We start from the raw sequence: 19,133 nt of genomic DNA on the forward strand, positions 1-19,133 counted from the left end.
GTTAATGATAAAGAGTTTCAAGAATAACTTTCTACAAAAAAAAATGCTATTGTAATCTCCTAGGCAACGTTATTACATCGAGCCACAATATCATTATTTTATTTTGTGAATTGTTTTCAAAATTAAATCATTTATGCACAAAACGAACACAAAAATCGTATTTATTGCTATCAAACTACACTCAAGTCTCCCTGGCCACTAAAAAGTTTGCGTTGTTTACTTTCAAAGAGTATTTACTATAGAGAAATAGAAATAAATCCTCTACGACAATGTCGACCAAATGTCGAAAACGACAATAGAAGAGAAGTAATAGTAGATTGAAGGCATTTTTATTGACTTTCACAAAAATGTACCTCAATGTTATCTATCATTGACTGTAGGTACATTAAAAGAAGAGTAATTTACGAACTTTAGGATTGAGTAGAGATTTATGACGAAACTATTTACAACGAGATCCACACTTTAATACGAGGTACTTGCCTAATTGTTTTTTTTATTGAAATGCGCTTTGTTAGGTAGCTCCTTAAAAATACCTACTTTATATAAATCTGCGTTTCCACCAGAGATGTGCGAGGATGTGTTGCGAGCAATCTGTTTTTCATGAACCAATAGAAACGCCTCATTTACCTGTCCTTGCACAGCACCGCTCTGGCGGAAACAGCTGAGCGGAGTGAGGCGAGGTAAATGAAGCGTTCCTATTGGTGCATGAAAAACACATTATCCTCGCACATCTCTTGGTTGAGACGCAGCCTATGTATGTGCATAGGGTCTAAACGGACTCCAGGATATTAACGCCATCTAGCGATATTCCAATTGCCAGCAAACCCTCATTTGATGTTCCAGCATCATGCCATTAGTGATGTCGAAGGCGGAGTGGGCGCGCATCATGAAGTGGACGGATCCTAACAAAGAGAATCCCGAGGTGGTCCGCCAGCGCGAGTATGTGCGCCGCTTGGACACCATCAGCAAGGAGATGACCAGGGACTGGCCCAATTCGCTTGAGGTCAGTAACCATAATATCAGTACCATGGGTGTCTTCAAATTGTTCTGGAATGAGTGCCGTGGTCGGTAAATGAGTCATTGCGCGTACAAATTTTCTTGTCATGAAGCCCAAGGTCGGTCGCTTGAGTCAATGCCCGTACTGATACTGCTTCGCGCGCAGCAGCGCAGCCCCGTCCGCAGCGCCTTCTTCGACTTCGGGCTTCTAATAGACTCTCGTTTGTAATTCCTTATTGACCGCCCTTAAGACACAATGTACTATTATGTAGAACATGAACAAGCGCAACGAGGAGCTCCGCCGCGCGCGGCTCGAGATCGCGGAGCAGACCAACGCCAAGTTCTACAAGCGGTACGTGCGCCGCCAGCGGGAGCAGCAGCAGCGCCTCATGCACAGCGCTAGGGACATCATCTTCAAGAACAAGGACGCGCCCAAGCTGCTGCTCAGGTAATTCAAATAAATAAATATCATGGACAACTTGACACCAATGGACCTAAACCCAAACTAAGCAAAAAGGCTTGTACTATGAATACTAGGCAACGGATAAACAGACTATACATATAGATAAACACATCATCATCCCAGCGTATATACGTCCCACTGCAGGGCACAGGCCTTCCCTCAGATTGAGAGGGCTTGGGCAGTAGTTCCCACGCGGGCCTAGTGCGGATTGGGAACTTCACTCACACGATTGAATTGCTTCGCAGGTTTGTGCAGGTTTCCTCACGATGTTTTCCTTCACCGTAAAGCTCGTGGTAAATTTCAAATGTAATTCCGCACATGAATTTCGAAAAACTCAGAGGTGCGAGCCGTGGTGGCCGAGAGCCGTGGTGGCCGAGTGGTTTGACCTATGGCCTCTCAAGCAGAGAATCGTGGGTTCAAACCCCGGCTCGCACCTCTGAGATAAATACATACGTTTTTATACTTAAATACATATTAAACATCCAAGACTCGAGAACAAACATTCGTATTCTTCATACAAACATTGCCTCGGCCGTATCGAACCCGGGACTTAAGCTTCGTACTCAGGTTCTCTAACCACTTGGCCATCCGGTCGTTAATATAGCCAGGTGATACAACTCAGGTAATATAGCTCACATCGCGCATTGCTCGAAGAACAGATAACCGTTGGGAAAGAAAAATCCTCGAGTGGCGACCGCAAACCGGAAGACTAAGCATTGGCAGGCCTGCCACCAGACTGACGACATCGTGAGAGTTGCGGGCAACGGTGGATGCAAGTGGCGAGTTGTCGTTCATTGTGGTGTTCTAAAGGATTCCGCCTTTGTTCAGCAGTGGATGTCTTCCGGATGATGATGATGATGAATATACTTAGCTCAGGTAATTAAGTTCGATACACCATTGGATTGCTTCGCAGGTTTGTGGAGGTTTGTTCGCGATGTTTTCCTTCATCGTAAAGCTCGTGGTAAATTTCAAATATAATTCTGGACATGAATTTCGAAAACCTCAGTAATGCTAGCCGGGGTACGAACCCAGGGAAAACGAATGAAAAGGCAAAAACACTAGGCCTATTTATATATTTTTTTATTCGACTGGATGGAAAACGAGCAAGTGGGTCTCCCGATGGTAAGAGATCACCACCGCCCATAGACAACTGCAACACCAGGGTATTGCAGATGCGTTGCCAACCTAGAGGCCTAAGATGGAACACCTCAAGTGCCAGTTATTTCACCGGCTGTCTTACACATAAGAAACTCTTATCATTTCGTTTTTCCAGCGCTGTGATAGAAACAACCATTCAAAAAGAGCGCAGTGAACAGCTTAAATTCAGAGTGGAGAGGAAGCGCGAGGAGGTGGAACAGAAACGGAAAGACGACGATGAGGTCATCCGGAGGGCGGCGGATTGGCACGCGCTGCAGGCAGAGAAACGACGGCAAAGGTTCCTGGTCAACAAGCAACACCAGAAGGAGATACTGGACCAGTGAGGATTGTATTTGAACTGCGGCCTTATTGATAACATTTGCAACTAACCAGCGCAATCGTTTTCACCCACAGAACAATAAAAAAGAGCTCTTTATAGGGTTCCGGAGCCAAAATGGTAAAAACGGAACCCTTATAGTTTCGCCATGTCTGTCTGTCTGTCCGTCCGCGGCTTTACTCAGGGACTATCAATGCTAGAAAGCTGTAATTTTGCACGGATACCTATATATGTAAACTATGCCGATAAAATGGTACAATAAAAATACAAAAAAAAAATGTGGTACCTCCCATAGACGTAAAGTGGGGGTGATTTTTTTAAGGCGATGCGCTTTTACGGAATCGAAAATACTTAAAAAGATAGATCAAAAGTGCGCATCCTAGGTATGTACAGTCGCCATCAGATATTTCGGAGCGACCAAGCAGGTGATCAAAATATTGATAGGTACATGAACCCTAAGACCTAAATAATAGAGTGCATGTGCCGATATTGTTGACCACCTTGGCCGTTCCGAAATATCGGATGGCGACTGTACCTAAAAACACGGTACAACACATCATAATCATCTACCTGCAAATTCTTCAGTATATCCGTAATCCTCTAAGACGCTGGCAGAATCCGTCAAAATATCGGAAACTCTTTAAAGATAGTCATGGTCTACTTAATTCCTTTTAAATATGACTACTTAGTCTGTATCTTCTTTGAATTCTACATGCCGTAGCCATGAGTTTCTTCTCATCCGTCTGTATATATCCAAATAGCCACTAAACTTGTGTCTGTCGCAGGGCGCATGAGGTTTCGGAGCGCAAACGCATCGAATATGAGACGGAGCTTAACTACCAGAAGAAAGACAACATGGAGGCTGACAAACAGATGGCCGCCATCGCTGAATTCGAAGCCAACTTTGTAAGTGCCACTATTTAAGGATTTCTTAGACTTAACCATTTTCAATGACGGAATGTGGATCACGTAGATATTGGGTTAGTTATTAAATGAAGCTTACAGCAGCAGCACTTTAGTTCAATACAGCTGCAAGACTACTAATGATTTATCATCCACGAAGCCTGGGTACTCATCCGGAATGCAGTGGGAACAAGGAGCACCTAGGCAACTAACATAATACAGTAATATAGCAGGTGTAATCTCTCTCTGGTATCTCTAACTTACAACCATTATACTTACATAAACATAGTGTGGCTAGAACACATTGGAAAACCAGAAAATGAATGATGACGCCGGGGATCGAACCCATGTCTTGGTCAATCCGTGACGCGTATTTGTTAGACAAACCACAGCGGTACACAAGGTGCACAGTGAAATTTTCCAACGCTATTGCAATTTGCGAGTCTTTTTAATTGCAAAAAACCTCACGCTTAAACGCTTACACTGGTTACGCCATCCTATTCCACACTTTCCACTCTTCCTTCCAGAAAGCAGAAGAGAAAGCTCGCATTTGGTCAGACATGAAGCGGTCCAAGGAGGAAGCGGACGCGCGCCACGAGGAGGTGGCGGCCAGGGACCGCCTCGACGACAAACTGCAGGAGGTGCTGATGCGGTCCCGCGCCAGGACCGAGGACAAGCGCCGGAGGACTGAGAAAGAGGTGACGAACATAAACGACGCGTTTCACCAGAGATGTGCCAGGTAGCTAAGCGGTGTGAGGATGTGGAACGTTGTCGCCAGATTGAGGAAGCGGTTATTGCTTCCCATCAGGTGACCCGCATGCTCGTTTTCCCCCTCTTATATAAAAAAAAACCGGGCAAGTGCTAGTCGGACTCGCGCACCGAGGGTTCCGTACACTTTTTGTTTATTATTTTTTATATTTGAGTTGATTGAATGAAAGGTACATTGCGGTTTACGATTTATGACGTATTAAATTCCTACATAAATTCCGAGATCGAGTAGTAACATTAATCTATTAGGAATTTTTTAAATTTTTTATTAAAGGATGTGCTATTTTGTTCACTTCTTAAATCTATGGGAATTCTATTGTATAATTGTATTGCTTTGTAATATGGACCGTTTTTAAAAATACTTAATTTTGGTTCAGGGAGAACTAGGGCATGTTTACGTCGCATGTTATTTGAAAATTTAAAAAGGTGGATATTATTTCTGACGAACAAGGCTACTTCCAAAATATACAAAGAGGGGAGTGTCAATAATTTATTTATTTATTAAAAAAACTACTTACTAGATCTCGTTCAAACCAATTTTCGGTGGAAGTTGCATGGCTAATGTACATCATATATTTTTTTTTTAGTTTTATCATTCTCTTATTTTAGAAGTTACAGGGGTAACACACACATTTTACCACTTTGGAAGTGTCTGTCGCGCAAATTATTCAGTTTAGAAAAAAATGATACTTATTAAAAACCTCAATATCATTTTTGAAGACCTATCCATCCATAGATACCCCACACGTGTATGGGTTTGATGAAAAAAAATATGTTGATTTTCAGTTCTAAGTATGGGGAACCCCCAAAATTTATTGTTGTTTTCTATTTTTGTGTGAACCAAGGTGTTACCAAGTTTCAACAGTATAGTTCTTATAGTTTCGGAAAAAAGTGGCTGCGACATACGGACGGATAGACAGACAGACAGACATGACGAATCCATAAGGGTTCCGTTTCTTTTCATTTGGCTACGGAACCCTAAAAAAGTACTGGCGTTACTACGAAGTGGAAAATTCGAACTTTGTCATTTTAGGATTTTTAAATTCGGTTTTGTTCCGCATAGGTACCTTGATTTAAGAGAAGCTCGATATTTCAGCACAGTTGCATGCGCCATGATCACGAGACGACATTTCGTATCTTGCCGTCCCGCTGACGCTTATTATATTCAATACGAGAGTGAGAGGGACTGTACGATACGAACTTCGAATTTCATAGTAGCCCCCCTGGACAAGGCATTGCTTCACTGCAGGTGAAAGACGAGAAGTTGCGTATCCTGGAGAAGATCAGCCAGCGGCTGGAGAGCGGCGACGCGGCGCGGGAGGACGCCGAGCGCGCCGCCAGAGAGAAGGCCATCGCCGAGAAGGAGGCCGTGTAAGCATGCTGATTATCTACGAGTACAGCCTTTGTGGGGGGAGCTCCAATATCGACACCTCCTACGTATACTGGTACAAGTGCATAATCATAAATTTACAGGAGAGCTGTTCAAAGGTTTAAAAACCTGTAACTTTCTCATTTGGTGATATAACTTTTCAAAATTTTGCATTAGTTCCAAAGAAAATATTGGCTTTCTACCTGTATTCATGGAATTTTGAAATTTTTTATAGTTTTTGAGAAAATGGCAGATACACTACTATACGCGTATTTTACATCTTGTAGTTGTGCGGTATACTGAGCTAATTACCACTTGCTCCAGTATACGGCGTAATGCGTAGATTACTGATCTAACGATATTTTTATATTGTATATGAATTTTTAGATGAAATACTTATATGGCTTGCAATGAACAATAAAAAAGATGCTCTTTTACCTTCATCTATTGATTTATAAACGTTTTTATCACTTGCATCATTATACGCTAACATTAGCATGCCACTTGTACCAATATACCGCTAGTAATGTTTTAAACGTGCTATACAAAATACAGAAATATACCTTTATAAAAAACCTCACTTGAAATATAAATGGTTTTATTAAGAAAAGTAATTGTATTAAGTGCTTTAAATTAATGGAAGCACATTCAATTGATTCGTATTCCTGTTCAAATGTGTACTCATATTTTATTGTGAAAGGTTCCTCATGTGATACATATATCGCATCGCACCCATTTGTATCCACATAACGGTTTAGCTTTTTGTGCCTCTTCAGGGTTCCGTACTACTTCGCTGTCCGTCCGTCTGTCACCAGGCTGTATCTCATGAACCATGATAGTTAGACAGTTGAAATTTTCACAGATTATGTATAACTGTAGTCGATATAATATATATATAACAAAAAATAGATCAGAATAAATATTTAAGGGGGCCCCCATACAACAAATGTTTTTTTTGCCATTTTTTTGCTAATCCTAATGAAGTTGTATAGATGGTACGGAACCCTTCGTGCGCGAGTCTGATTGGCACTTTGCTTAAGACAAGCTTTGACATGAAATATTGAGTCAAAGTCAAAATATCTTTATTCAATTTTGATTGTAACAAGCACTTATGAATGTCAAAAAATTTACCACCGGTTCGTAAAAACCTCTGTTGAGAAGAGTCTGGCAATAAACCTAGGTATATTTTGTAAACAGATTTACAATCATATTTTAGTGATATCTATACATTACAAGTATTTAACACAACTACATATTTAAAACAGTTCTCAATTCGCTATTTGGAGTAAGCACTCGCCAATGCGGATCGGAATTATTTCCAAATTTCCCTATCCATGATATAATCATTAATTTTAATAATACGCCTTATATATTAATGTCTTCTTGACAATAGATTTAAATTTTGTGTCTGTTTCTGAGTCTTGGGAAACTTATATAACTTCATACGGTTTACCCGTTTTCGCCATATACATAGCCAGGTACCATTTCTTAGGTGTGTATAAAAAAATGTGTATAGGGTGTTATTAAAACCCTGTACTATACTTTAAACCACATTAGGGCTACTAATTACTAATATGGTCCAAGTAGAAAAATACTGTGATTCGAAAAAAAGAAGTTTTGTATGGAAGTGGAGTCGCAAGAAGACTTCTAATTTCGATGTTTTCCCACTTATATCGTATTAGTAATCAGTAGCCCTAATATGGGTTACAGTATAGTACAGGATTTTTTTTATCAACCTGTAGGTATATTGAAATTTACTGTTCTCATTTTAATTTACTGTTTTCTTTTTGGGGATGCTCAACTGCCAAAATGCAATGTAATACTGCAATGTTATATTTCTAGCACGCGTACATGTAGGTATAGCCGAGGAAATTGAATCACGTACTGGTACTGGGGTGGAACCGTTGTACTACCAATGTTATGTTGACATCCCATACATTTGCCAAAGAAATCATAGCGAAATAGATCACGAAAAGAATTCACATTGGATTTAGTTTCCATGACTGTCTATGAGAAATACGGCTATTGTGGTCTTGCCAAACCAAAACATGTTTTTTTTTATATATACTATCAAATTATGTGCTCGTAGAACAGTTTAAACGGTCCGCACGCAGCGACGGCTAGCGCGTACACTGAGGCAACTGCCAGTTACACTCGACTTCCCCGGCCCCGCGACAATATCGGTGCCGCGTATAGTGGTGCATGTCGGTTGCCTCAGTATACGTTGTACCGATTAGCAAAACGGTGTTAGATGCATTCATATACGTCACTTTATTTCCAAAACTAATAGAAATATCCGTCCAAATTTTTTGTGGTAGGTAAATAAGGAAATATTAATCACAAAAATGCAAAAAACTAAAAATCAGAAATTTGTCACTTGTACCAGTATACGTAGGAGGTATCGATATAGAGATCTCTCTCCAGGCAGGTGTTGTGCCTGGGGACCGAAGTCCGAAGGAAGAGCGTCGGAACTTGTATATATGCGACGCGTTGAGAACTTCGATAGCGCGATGTAGAACATGGTCGGAGTTTCTATTGTTGTTCACTAGATGGCGCTAGGAGTCGCTACATCAGCCCCCTTTTTAGACGGAGGTCGGTGTGGAGTGCGCGGTGCAGTCTGTGCGTCATGTGGCGCTTGCAGGTGCCAGTTGCTTGAGTGTGTTGCTCGGAGCCTTGTTGGCGAGCGTTGAGTTGAGTTGCGTTGAGCTGCGTAGCTGTGGGTGAGCCGTGTTGAGCTGCGTGGCGTGAGCTGCGGGGAGCTGCGTTGAGTTGAGGTTGTCACACTGTAGACACCAGGCATATGTAGTTACATGCTAGTGGTGCACGGTGTGGTTAGTCTGGCCTGCTGTGAGACTGCGTCTTCGTCTTGGATGTCTTCGAAGGCTGCGTTTTTCGTCCATTGTTGGGGTCACCAATGTTAGGGAGCTCCAATAGAGAGATCTCTCTCCAGGCAGGTGTTATGCCTGGGGACCGAAGTCCGAAGGAAGAGCGTCGGGGTCACCAATGTGGGGGGAGCTCCAATAGAGAGATCTCTCTCCAGGCAGGTGTTATGCCTGGGGACCGAAGTCCGAAGGAAGAGCGTCGGAACTTGTATATATGCGACCGCGTTGAGAAACTTCGATAGCGCGATGTAGAACATGGTCGGAGTTTCTATTGTTGTTCACTAGATGGCGCTAGGAGTCGCTACACCTTTATAGGTATTTGATTGATCCAGGCTAGATAATCTAATCCAGAATAGATAATTACATGTGTAAATAAATGTTTCTCTCTCTCTCTCTCTCTCTCTACCAAACAACCAAGATTCGCCATATTATTTATTAAATCTCGCCATTTTACTTAAGACACTACTCAACGCTGTAAGTATGGTTCGAAATAACAGAGACGTTATGCAAAGCGTTTCAATGCTGCGTACTACGTCAAGACCCCGACATCGACGTATGTAAGAGACCACAACCAGTATATCTCTATCGTAAGCATTGTGAAGCAGCGTATGACTGACGCTGCAAGCGACCGATGACGTTTATAGGAGACCATACCCCCAAAAAAAAGATTGATATGGCCAGGCCCCAATGTTTAAGTGCATAAGTAGAGTTATTTGTCTTTTGCAGCGCGGAGGCGCGGCTGCTGGCGCAGAAGCGCAAGCAGGAGGAGTTCGTGCGCGTGCGCCGCGAGTCGCGCGCGCAGTTCCTCGCGCAGCAGGAACAGAAGCAGCACGAGTTCAACACGCGCCGCCAGTGGGAGATCATGAACCGGTAATGCCTGAGTTATCAGGGCCAGTTGGACTCCAGACCTCTAAACTTGGCCCTCCAGACGTCCACGCTCTGGGCGCTTTGGGGCACTAAGGAGCGGAGGCTCCTAAGGTCAATTGCGAGTCCGACTATATAAACTGGCTACTTGCTTTAGTTCATTCATACAGTACTTTTTCGTCTTCGTCTGTGTCTTCATTGCTTGAGGTCGCGTCAGTATGAAGAGATGATGGCTCGTTGGCGTTGCACTATGCTTAGTCTCCATGTTTTCTGTCTTCGGCAGCCTTTAGTGCTTTTGTGGCAAGCAGGCCTGTGAGAGACATACCTAGGTAGGTATGGCCATCGGGTATATTACCTATTGGTGGATGACCACGTGGTCTTTTCCCATCGACCTTGTCAGACAATACAGCCGCTGACAGATAAATTAATTGCGAAGTTATTTTACAATACAGCCGCTGACAGATAAATTAATTGCGAAGTTATTTTTTTTCCCTAAGACCCTATGCTTACTACGGTTGTAGAGACACAACGAAAACAAAAATAATAGAATTCTGTTGGAGAAGTCCTTAATTATTTTATTTTGTTTTATGGCTATTGTTTTATTGTATTTTATATTATTTTTAAGGTTTAAGAACGCCGAACTGTACGAAGACTTCCAAGAGCAATTGCGGAAGGAGAAAGAGCGCAAGATCAAAGAATTCAGAGAAGAAACCTTACGACTTTGGGTGAGTTTTAATTTTCCCAGTTGTCTGGTCAGCCAACACGTACCGAGTGGCGATGGTGTGATGAGTTCCTTGTTTTCTCTTTCTCGCACTCGGATTTTTTTGTCCGTTTAATAGGGATTGCACGGGTGAGAATGAAACCGCTCGAGTTAGAGAGAAGGGTTGACAAATCTAGCTGAGACTTTGCGTTGTAAGCCTGTAGGGTATGGAGGGAGACAGGGAGAGATGGTTAAGGCTCACGTAGCGTAGATGGTAGCACACTCGGCGCGTACAAGTTAACGCGCGTAAAAAGAGCTCTCTGGGTGGCTAATGGAGAGGATACGTTTGCTCATCTGTCAACTAACAAACCAATGGCGTGACGGCCGCGCGCGCTCCTACGCCCCCTCCCACGCCCTCACTGCTCCGCCGCCAATTCAATTTGAACTGTATTTCGCTTACTGCACAGGTATATCGCCAGGAGCTCTTTTTACCTACCTACATATATATAACCGGTGGGCATCTCTTGGTTACTACCTTATCCTATGTATTGGTCGGCGAAAATTATCTTTAGCCACAGTAGCTAAATAGCTCTATAAATTGGGCCCTGCACTCAAAAAGTTTTTGTTTCTAAATCTCTTGGGATTTTAAATCTTTGTTTCGTTTACAGAAGGAACGCGCCGACCGTGAGGCCCGCGAGCGCGCCGAAACCCGCTACTTCTACGGCGAACTGGCCATGCAGAAACTGCGTGATGCCGACAACAAGTTGCTGCCCGCGTCTTGTTGGAGGAGGCTAAGGTCGGTAAATGAGTTTGTTACTGCATGGCGTGCTGCTGCTCCGTGCGCGCGCTGCACACGCACGCTATGCACATGCTGCGGATTGCCAAGAGCGCAATCAGCGGTATCCGAATTTTTGAAAAAATATTAGTTTTTCTTTTACAAATATACAATTTTACTCGCAAATGTGATGAAAAACATTGTATGTCGCACGGGCGGTACTAGAATTACGAACATCGACTCACTAAAGCCCTCAGTCTTCGACTTCGGGCTTCTAATATACTCTCGTTCGTAATTCCTTATTTACCGCCCTTAAGACACAATGTACTATTGTTTCTAAATCTCTTGGGATTTTAAATTTTTGTTTCGTTTACAGAAGGAACGCGCCGACCGCGAGGCCCGCGAGCGCGCCGAAACCCGCTACTTCTACGGCGAACTGGCCATGCAGAAACTGCGTGATGCCGACAACAAGTTGCTGACCCACGCTGCAGGGTTGTTGGAGGAGGCTAAGAGGCACAACCGACCGGATCTCGCCATCAGGAAGGGCATCGATGTAAGTAGCACGACGTGGTAATCCAGTCAGAAGTGTGATGAAGAACTAATGCTGCAGAAGCTTCTTATACAGTACCTAACGTTTTTGAAACAAGTCAAGAAGCATAACTGACCTGACTATATGATCAGGAATGGTCAATCTATGTAGCACAGCACGGTCATCCAGTCAGGAAGTGTGGAGAGGTAATACTGCAGAAGCTGCTACCTAAAGAGGTACCTAAAGAAGCATAAATAACCGGAACTTAATCATTAGGCATCGATGTAAGTAACACAATAGGGTAATCCAGTCAGAAGTGTGATGAAGAACTAATGCAGATCATTTTAGTAAAATATTGACATGCTCCAAATTTTACTTAACAGTATATTTAGTTGAAGCAAAACAGCCACGTAGCAAGGACCATGTAGTTTTTAATTCTCTAAAATTAAGAGTGTAGCGTGGCGACTTAAGAAAAAATTATAAGTTTTTGTTAAAAAACAACAAAGCTTTTTTGCTGACTGTAGGTGCGTTTGTTGATTGTACTTGCATTATCGTTCGAACTAAATTTTAAGTCGATGCCATTAACCGTTGAGGAGTTCCGTCGTGTCACCACCAGAATTTCACTATAAGATTAATGTAGGTATTGTTCCCGGACTTATGTAAGTAGCCAAATTTCAGGTCAATCCGACCACTGGAAGTGAATCAAAATGCTAGATTGTCAAAAAAATGACAACAATAAATAAATGCTGCATACCTATCTTACCGAGGCAAGAACTTTGTTCTACCTACTTATTATCGAGGATTTTGTACCATTGTAATGGTGCAAAATTCACAGCTACTTCGATTCCTCCATATCATAATGTCCATCCCCAGCGCTACTGCAAGCTGTACCGGCTGTACCCGATGCCGGAGCTGCCCAAGTCGATGCAGGAGCACTTCGGCTCGTACGCGCCGTGGGACGGCTCGGCGCCGGACGCCGGCTACCAAGAGCCGCCGCCGCCGCCGCCCGACCGCGGCCCGGACGCGCCCGACGAGCCCGAGGAAGCGCCGCCGCCGGAAGAGAAGCGGGATGGGATGCAGCCCGTTGATAAAGTGAGGAATACCTTCCTACTAATATTATACTGACTATTATCCCCAGATGAATGCGACGTTAGAGATGGTGACTCAACGGATTCACGCCGTTTTATCGCGTTTGTTAATATTATTTGTGTTAATCTGTAAGGTATTTATTATATGGGCCAAGTTGCCAGAAATAAATGAATTTACTATTATTATTATTATAATTAATTACTACTTTATAGTCACCTTTTCAACCGAGAAGAAATAATAAAAATATCAGTATTTTTATATGCGTGAGACGTTACCGCTACTTCACCCACCAATGGAACAACAGCAGACGTCCACGGAGCTTCATGTTATGTCTCTTTAAAGCATTTTACAAATTATCGCCAGAGATGAACTTTACTTTTCCATGAACATCTGTTGCTGGCTCGCAGTCTAATAGACCTACAAAAATATTCATATATGGCAACTTTTCATAGTATCAAACGTTGCAGGCTGGTCCTTCCAAACCACTGGAGACGGCCGAGGAATCTGTAGAAGATTACAAACGCGCCTCTCGCGCCAACGGTCTTCAGAGAAGAGATGCGCAGGTAGCTTTTAAGATTTGTTGCTTGGGCTAAGCCCACGGCATGTAAGTCTAAGGCTATGTATGCACTTAAGGCTGACTGCGCGGTAGTCTCTTTGTTAAGCGACACTTTGAAGAAGGACAGCGCGCTAAGACCGCGCGGTTAGAAGCATTGTGCGTACATAGCCTAACGGTGACATGTGACAGTCGTGCACATCAATCAGGGCTTACGTTTGCCTACCTTGCCCGCGCCCCGCGCGTCGCTCAGCATTTTGATACCGCTTTTTGGCTTACGACGCCACTCTATTTTTTTTTATACAGTATAGGCTTGCGTTTGGCCACAATCACGCCTGATGGAAAGCGAGGATGAGGCCTACGATGGAGCACGCTTGCCTAGTAAATGCTCATTCACCCTGGACTTGAAAGCGGCCAAATTGTAGTGTTCAGGAAACACAGTCGCAGGCAGGGAATTCCACTCTTTTGCTGTGCGGTTGATGAACGAAGAGCGAAAACGCTTTGTGCGGATTTTGGGAGAAGAAAAAATGCTTGCATTTTCCCTATTATTTTTTGCAATCTTACTTTCCTTGCAATCAATATTAGAGAGTTATGCGTTCTGATTATTGATGTTTTTTTCTCAGCCTGATTTAAAGCTGCCACGGATCGTGCCCTGCCAGACCCCGGGCTGCGACTGCGATCTCAAGAAGTAAATAAAACAACGGCTTACAAAATATCATTAATTTATTATCTTTCAGTGTTTGTCTGTTTCCATAGAGAGCAAGTTATGGCACAGTGAAACTTAGCGTGACTAGATATAATGGTGGATGATTGGCAAATTTGTGTGTTGAAAATGTTGAAATTTCCTTGTGTTACATAACTAATTTACTAGCTAATTAAAATAAATCTTTGGTCACATTGAGTGTAGTTTGTTCGTTATGAGTTAAAATACTGATATTTAAACGTTCGTGCCACATATTTCATTTAACAAGTTGTATTAATGAAACAAAGAGTCGCAAGTTCATCGTTATGTTATCATAATATAATAGAATAGTACTGGACCGAAACTAGTTCAATTATTCCCGATTTGTGATTGTAATTCATCTAAGTTGATCTATGAAAACAATTAAATTTCAATAAACTTGCAACTAACTGTAACATTTACAATACTAAGTCCTGTTTCACCACTCATAAGTTCCTGTTCCTGCTATTTTATCTGACAATCTGTGGTATAGCCTCGTAAGTTCTCGTGTACTTCACAAAGTACAAATCAATTTTAAGAATAACTGTACATGGTGGAGTACAAATTTTTCAATAAATATGAAGTTTTAATTTAGGTAAGTAATTTTCAAAATCACAAAACTTAGAATTCTCGCCTCGGTCTGTAGAACTATTTATGATAAAAAAAAGTTTGGACTTACGAGAATAGGATTTGGTTATTTTCATCAAATAAACAGATAATTCTTTGATAGCGTATTTGGGCGAGGATTTTGTCCAGCAGGACGTCTTTTGTGGATGACAGATGAACTGCACAGATATTCGTAAGATAAAATATCAGAAGCTTATCAGATAGTGTTAAACAGGGAGCTAGTGTGCACTTTTTATGTTATTTACATAAAGTTCATTTTTGGCAGAGTGTGTTTAGCAACTCTATTTCGACAACAAACGCATAAATATTACGGTGCAATTTTAATAGTGCCTTATCGAGATATGGAATCGTGTCGCGTACACAGCTTTTGTAATACTTTCGTTGGCTTTGGCTTACATAATATTGTCTATCGTTAGAAAAATAATAAATTGCTATCAGCAAATGACAATGATCTATTATTTGTTTATTTAACAGGTATTTTTACTATACCACCACTGATGTCAGCGGCGAAGCGTCCATAGAACCCTATTCCCACCGGTTTGCCCAATATTTACAAAATAAAACAACAAAACATACATAACATGAAACTACCGTGAGATTCACTCATATTAAATGATATTGTAACGGATAACTCACGTCTTAAACCAAACAATAAAACAACAAAAACAATTAAAAAAAATGACGATAAAAATGCGGGTAGTTGTGCGCCGGTGTTAGTTTCGTCGGGCAGTCGCGCGAGCAGAGCGGTGGCGCGTAGTGTGCGTGTTGCGGCAGCCGCCGAGTCGCGTGCTCCTGAGAAGAAGGGCTACGAAATAGCCCGAAACATGTCGAGCTAAACTCGGTTTAAGACGTGAGTTATCCGTTACAATATCATTTAATAAGACATACATAATTTATGAAAGATGTAAGCGATCTTTGCTTCGGCTTTACCACGGAAATATATGACGCCACGCCACTGATACATATATTCATATGCCAGCGTTTTTTTCTGTACTTTCGTCAGATGCCGCTTTTGCTCAGTGACCCAAACGTATCTAAGCATTCATGTTACATAGTAATACAATGCCGTTATATAAACTGAGTTTATCGATCAAAAAATTTAAGCACCTAATAATTTTATGTTTAGCGTCTGATTAAAATTACAATTAGGGTTTCTGTGACAGACATGTTCGCGTTACTATCTTGAGGTCTGTTTGACATCTTTTGAGTCAAGTTTGCGATTCATCATCATCATCATCCCAGCCTATATACGTCCCACTGCTGGGCACAGGCCTCCTCTCAGAACAAGAGGGCTTGGGCCGTAGTTCCCACGCGGGCCCAGTGCGGATTGGGAACTTAACACGCACCATTGAATTGCTTCGCAGGTTTGTGCAGGTTTCCTCACGATGTTTTCCTTCACCGCAAAGCTCGTGGTAAATTTCAAATGTAATTCCGCACATGAATTTCGAAAAACTCAGAGGTGCGAGCCGGGGTTCGAACCCACGACCCTCCGCTTGAGAGGCGATAGGTCAAACCACTAGGCCGCCACAGCTCCAAGTTTGCGATTGGTTGGTTTTAATAACTGAATGAGCCAATCCCAAGCAAGACTGCAAAGTCAAACAAGAGGCCGTATCGCCTAACGTTTCTGACGCTCGCGACCGCAATCAAATGACAGATTTCGTGTACAAAAACTGTCATTTGATTGCGATTGCGAGCGTCAGAAACGTTAGGCAATACGGCCTCTGGTCTCTCGACAGTAACGCCATCTATATAGCGTTATTTCGTCTGTCAAGAGTTCAAGACGCCCTTATTAATGATATTCTAATTTCATAGTTGCAATGTCATTCGTTGACAACAAATAGAATACTTAGATCTGTTCAATTATCGCCTCTACGTCGTTCGTGTTAAAGCTCAGCTGAAACGTCAGATCGTTCGGTCGGTCAGTCGCTGCTTAACTAACTTAGTCTAACTTGTACTTTCGTGCGTCCCGTAACCTAATAATCTGATATGGCGTGAAGTTAACAACACTAACTGGATATCGACCACTATGTTTTTTTTTACAATAAAAATACAGTGCGTTCCAAAATAACTCAGCGGAAAGGTACACGGTCCTTTGTAAAAAAAAACGATTGACAAATAAATAAAAAGACTAAAGTACATATGTCAAATTTCGTGGCGAAAAAACCATGAAGTTGATTCGACTCATTTTTAAATTATCCTCTTTGATTTAAAGATGACGTTACCTGGTAGCATCTCTCTAAGAGAAATCTACGGTTTTATATTGTTTTAAGCTAGTAATACTTCAAAAACAGAAATGAGTTGCTCGTGTATTGGCTAAATTTTTACTTAAGGTTTATGTAAACATATATTTTGGTCGATATTCAGTTATTCTGGGTAACAGGTCATTTGTGCTTTAGCACAATTATAAGAAATGTCAATAATTACGGTAAGAGAGAATGTCAAAATACTACAAGTGTTTTTTAAATTTCAAAATGGGAATCAAAAATAGTGTTTGTAAAGAATCGATCTAAAATCTATTTTTATTAGGGGGAGACTGAGGAGAGTAGTGACAACGTCGATTTTCTTGACCTTATTAACTGCTAGCAAGCCGCAAGAGTCTTTCAATAAGGCTGGCAGTCACACAGGTGCACTAAAGCCTCGAAAAAAAATTAGAAAAAAGAGCCGGAATAGCGCGCGTTTTTTAGTACAAGTCTCGACCTATCAAACACGCACTCTTCTGAGCTTGATAGCAGTAAATAAGTTCTCAAAAAAATCGACGATGTCACAACTCTCCTCGGTCTCCCTTACCTAGGTACTAAGGCAAGGTTGGACGACAAGGTTGTTTAGACACCCACGCATTCAGACACACATACATCAAATAGGCGGAGTGGTAACAACCGAAATCATGGAATCAGGTCCTCCGAAAAAAAAACTTACCTACAAATATTCTAAAAATAAATTAAGTAACACAATTACAACTAATACGTTAAATTTGGCACTATTCTAATACTTAACGTCTATTTCTGGCCAATTATATGGAAATGCATTGGGATTAGCATAAAACAAAATGCAACTCATCGGGCGCGTAAAGCCGATATTAAAACAAAATCCCAGCTTCACGCACCTCATAGAACCTTTCGATACACACCAGTCATACATCAAAGAGTTCAAAATAACCGTCGCGTGTGCGGCACGGCGTTTCAGCCAATCAGACGCGAGCCGCTCTGTGATTGGCGGGCGCGGGCCGGCGGCGCGCGGCGTATCAGGGCACGTCCCGCGCCGCGTCCATCGCTTGATTCAGGCAGCGACTGACGACGCCGAGCTTGTTGAGGTAGGCGGACGCCGAGCCGCGCGGGGAGCTGGAATACAGACAGTTTACGACTTGTAGTATATTCGCGACTGATAAAAATTAAAATTCAAAATTCATTCAGTAATAGGCCGCAATGTTCACTTTTATCAATGGGCAACTACAGTCATTTTTTAAACACCAGCGCTTTCGAAAGACCAAGCTTATGCAAAATATGCGTGTTCATGCAGTTCCTCCACCTCCACACTGTAAGAACACACACAAATCACACAAACCCATCTATCACCACCACAACAACAACTGGCAGCATGGTGTACGGTTGTGTTACTCTGAAGATGAGTTCTGGTTGAGTTCGAACGCGTCAGTGTAGTGTGGTGGTGGTGATAGATGGGTCTATGTGATTTGTGTGTTTCTTACAGTGTAGTGGTGGAGGAACTGCATGAACACGCATATTTTGCATAAGCTTAGCTATCGTAAGGTCGCGGGTGAGCAAGGAAATTCTTTTAGTTAATTGATAGGTGTAGACCTCCGCAAAGTAACGCCTGATTCAATAAATCATTATTTTATCGACAACAAAGAATGTAAAAACTCTTTGATGCCTATTTGCAGAATAGACCTTTTGATTTGATCTTGACATGGCACGCCATAATGATACAAATGTGGATCCGCCCTTAGATCGTGTGCCACTAAGTGGCAGTGAGAAAAATGAGCAAGTTCGCCTATTGGCGGCTCGGCGGATTTTTTCACTGTGCGCCACTCAAGTTATGTAGACGACCGAAAAACATAAGCGCATTGACATCTGATCTATGTACCATCAGCCAAATAAGTGGTCTATCAATTTTAAAACAAGTTCCTATCAAATGAATATATCGCTAAAGTCGAACTTTCAAGTTGACACACACGTCTTTTAACATTATTGTTTAAGACATGCAAACGATTAACAACTTTAGGGTGGTAGACCACATATTTGGCTGATGGTACCTTACGGCACTAGACTGGTTGTTTGGAACAAAACGCGCGGCGCATCAATCATCAATATTACTTTGGCACAACCGCTGTCACGGACGTCATTACAAACTATAGTGAATGGTTCACAAATCCGCGCTGTGAACAAATTTTGTGCGCCGTTTTGAT

At 42.1% G+C, this 19,133-nt stretch overlaps 2 protein-coding genes across 9 annotated transcripts in view; one reads left to right on the top strand and one right to left on the bottom strand.

The window, feature by feature from the left end:
• Positions 1-77: 77 nt before the first annotated feature.
• On the top strand, positions 78-16,750 carry LOC141440826 (uncharacterized). The gene is made up of 13 exons (XM_074105387.1): positions 78-472; positions 844-1,003; positions 1,269-1,444; positions 2,733-2,936; positions 3,719-3,839; positions 4,364-4,534; positions 5,854-5,975; positions 9,582-9,725; positions 10,345-10,444; positions 11,571-11,747; positions 12,597-12,815; positions 13,280-13,375; positions 13,989-16,750. The coding sequence occupies exons 2-13, from the start codon at positions 848-850 to the stop codon at positions 14,055-14,057; spliced, it is 1,755 nt and encodes a 584-aa protein (XP_073961488.1). The 5' UTR covers positions 78-472; positions 844-847; the 3' UTR covers positions 14,058-16,750.
• The window catches only part of LOC141440823 (uncharacterized), a 184,823-nt gene continuing 179,760 nt past the window's right edge, over positions 14,071-19,133 (bottom strand). For all 8 annotated transcript variants that reach the window (XM_074105383.1, XM_074105381.1, XM_074105379.1 and 5 more), the window contains one exon: positions 14,071-18,051. In XM_074105383.1, the coding sequence (XP_073961484.1) occupies positions 17,990-18,051 (62 nt within the window). In that variant the 3' untranslated portion in view covers positions 14,071-17,989. The remainder of the gene's footprint in view (positions 18,052-19,133) is intronic.

Source organism: Choristoneura fumiferana, chromosome 23, assembly GCF_025370935.1.
Source record: "Choristoneura fumiferana chromosome 23, NRCan_CFum_1, whole genome shotgun sequence".
Classification (NCBI taxonomy): domain Eukaryota; kingdom Metazoa; phylum Arthropoda; class Insecta; order Lepidoptera; family Tortricidae; genus Choristoneura; species Choristoneura fumiferana.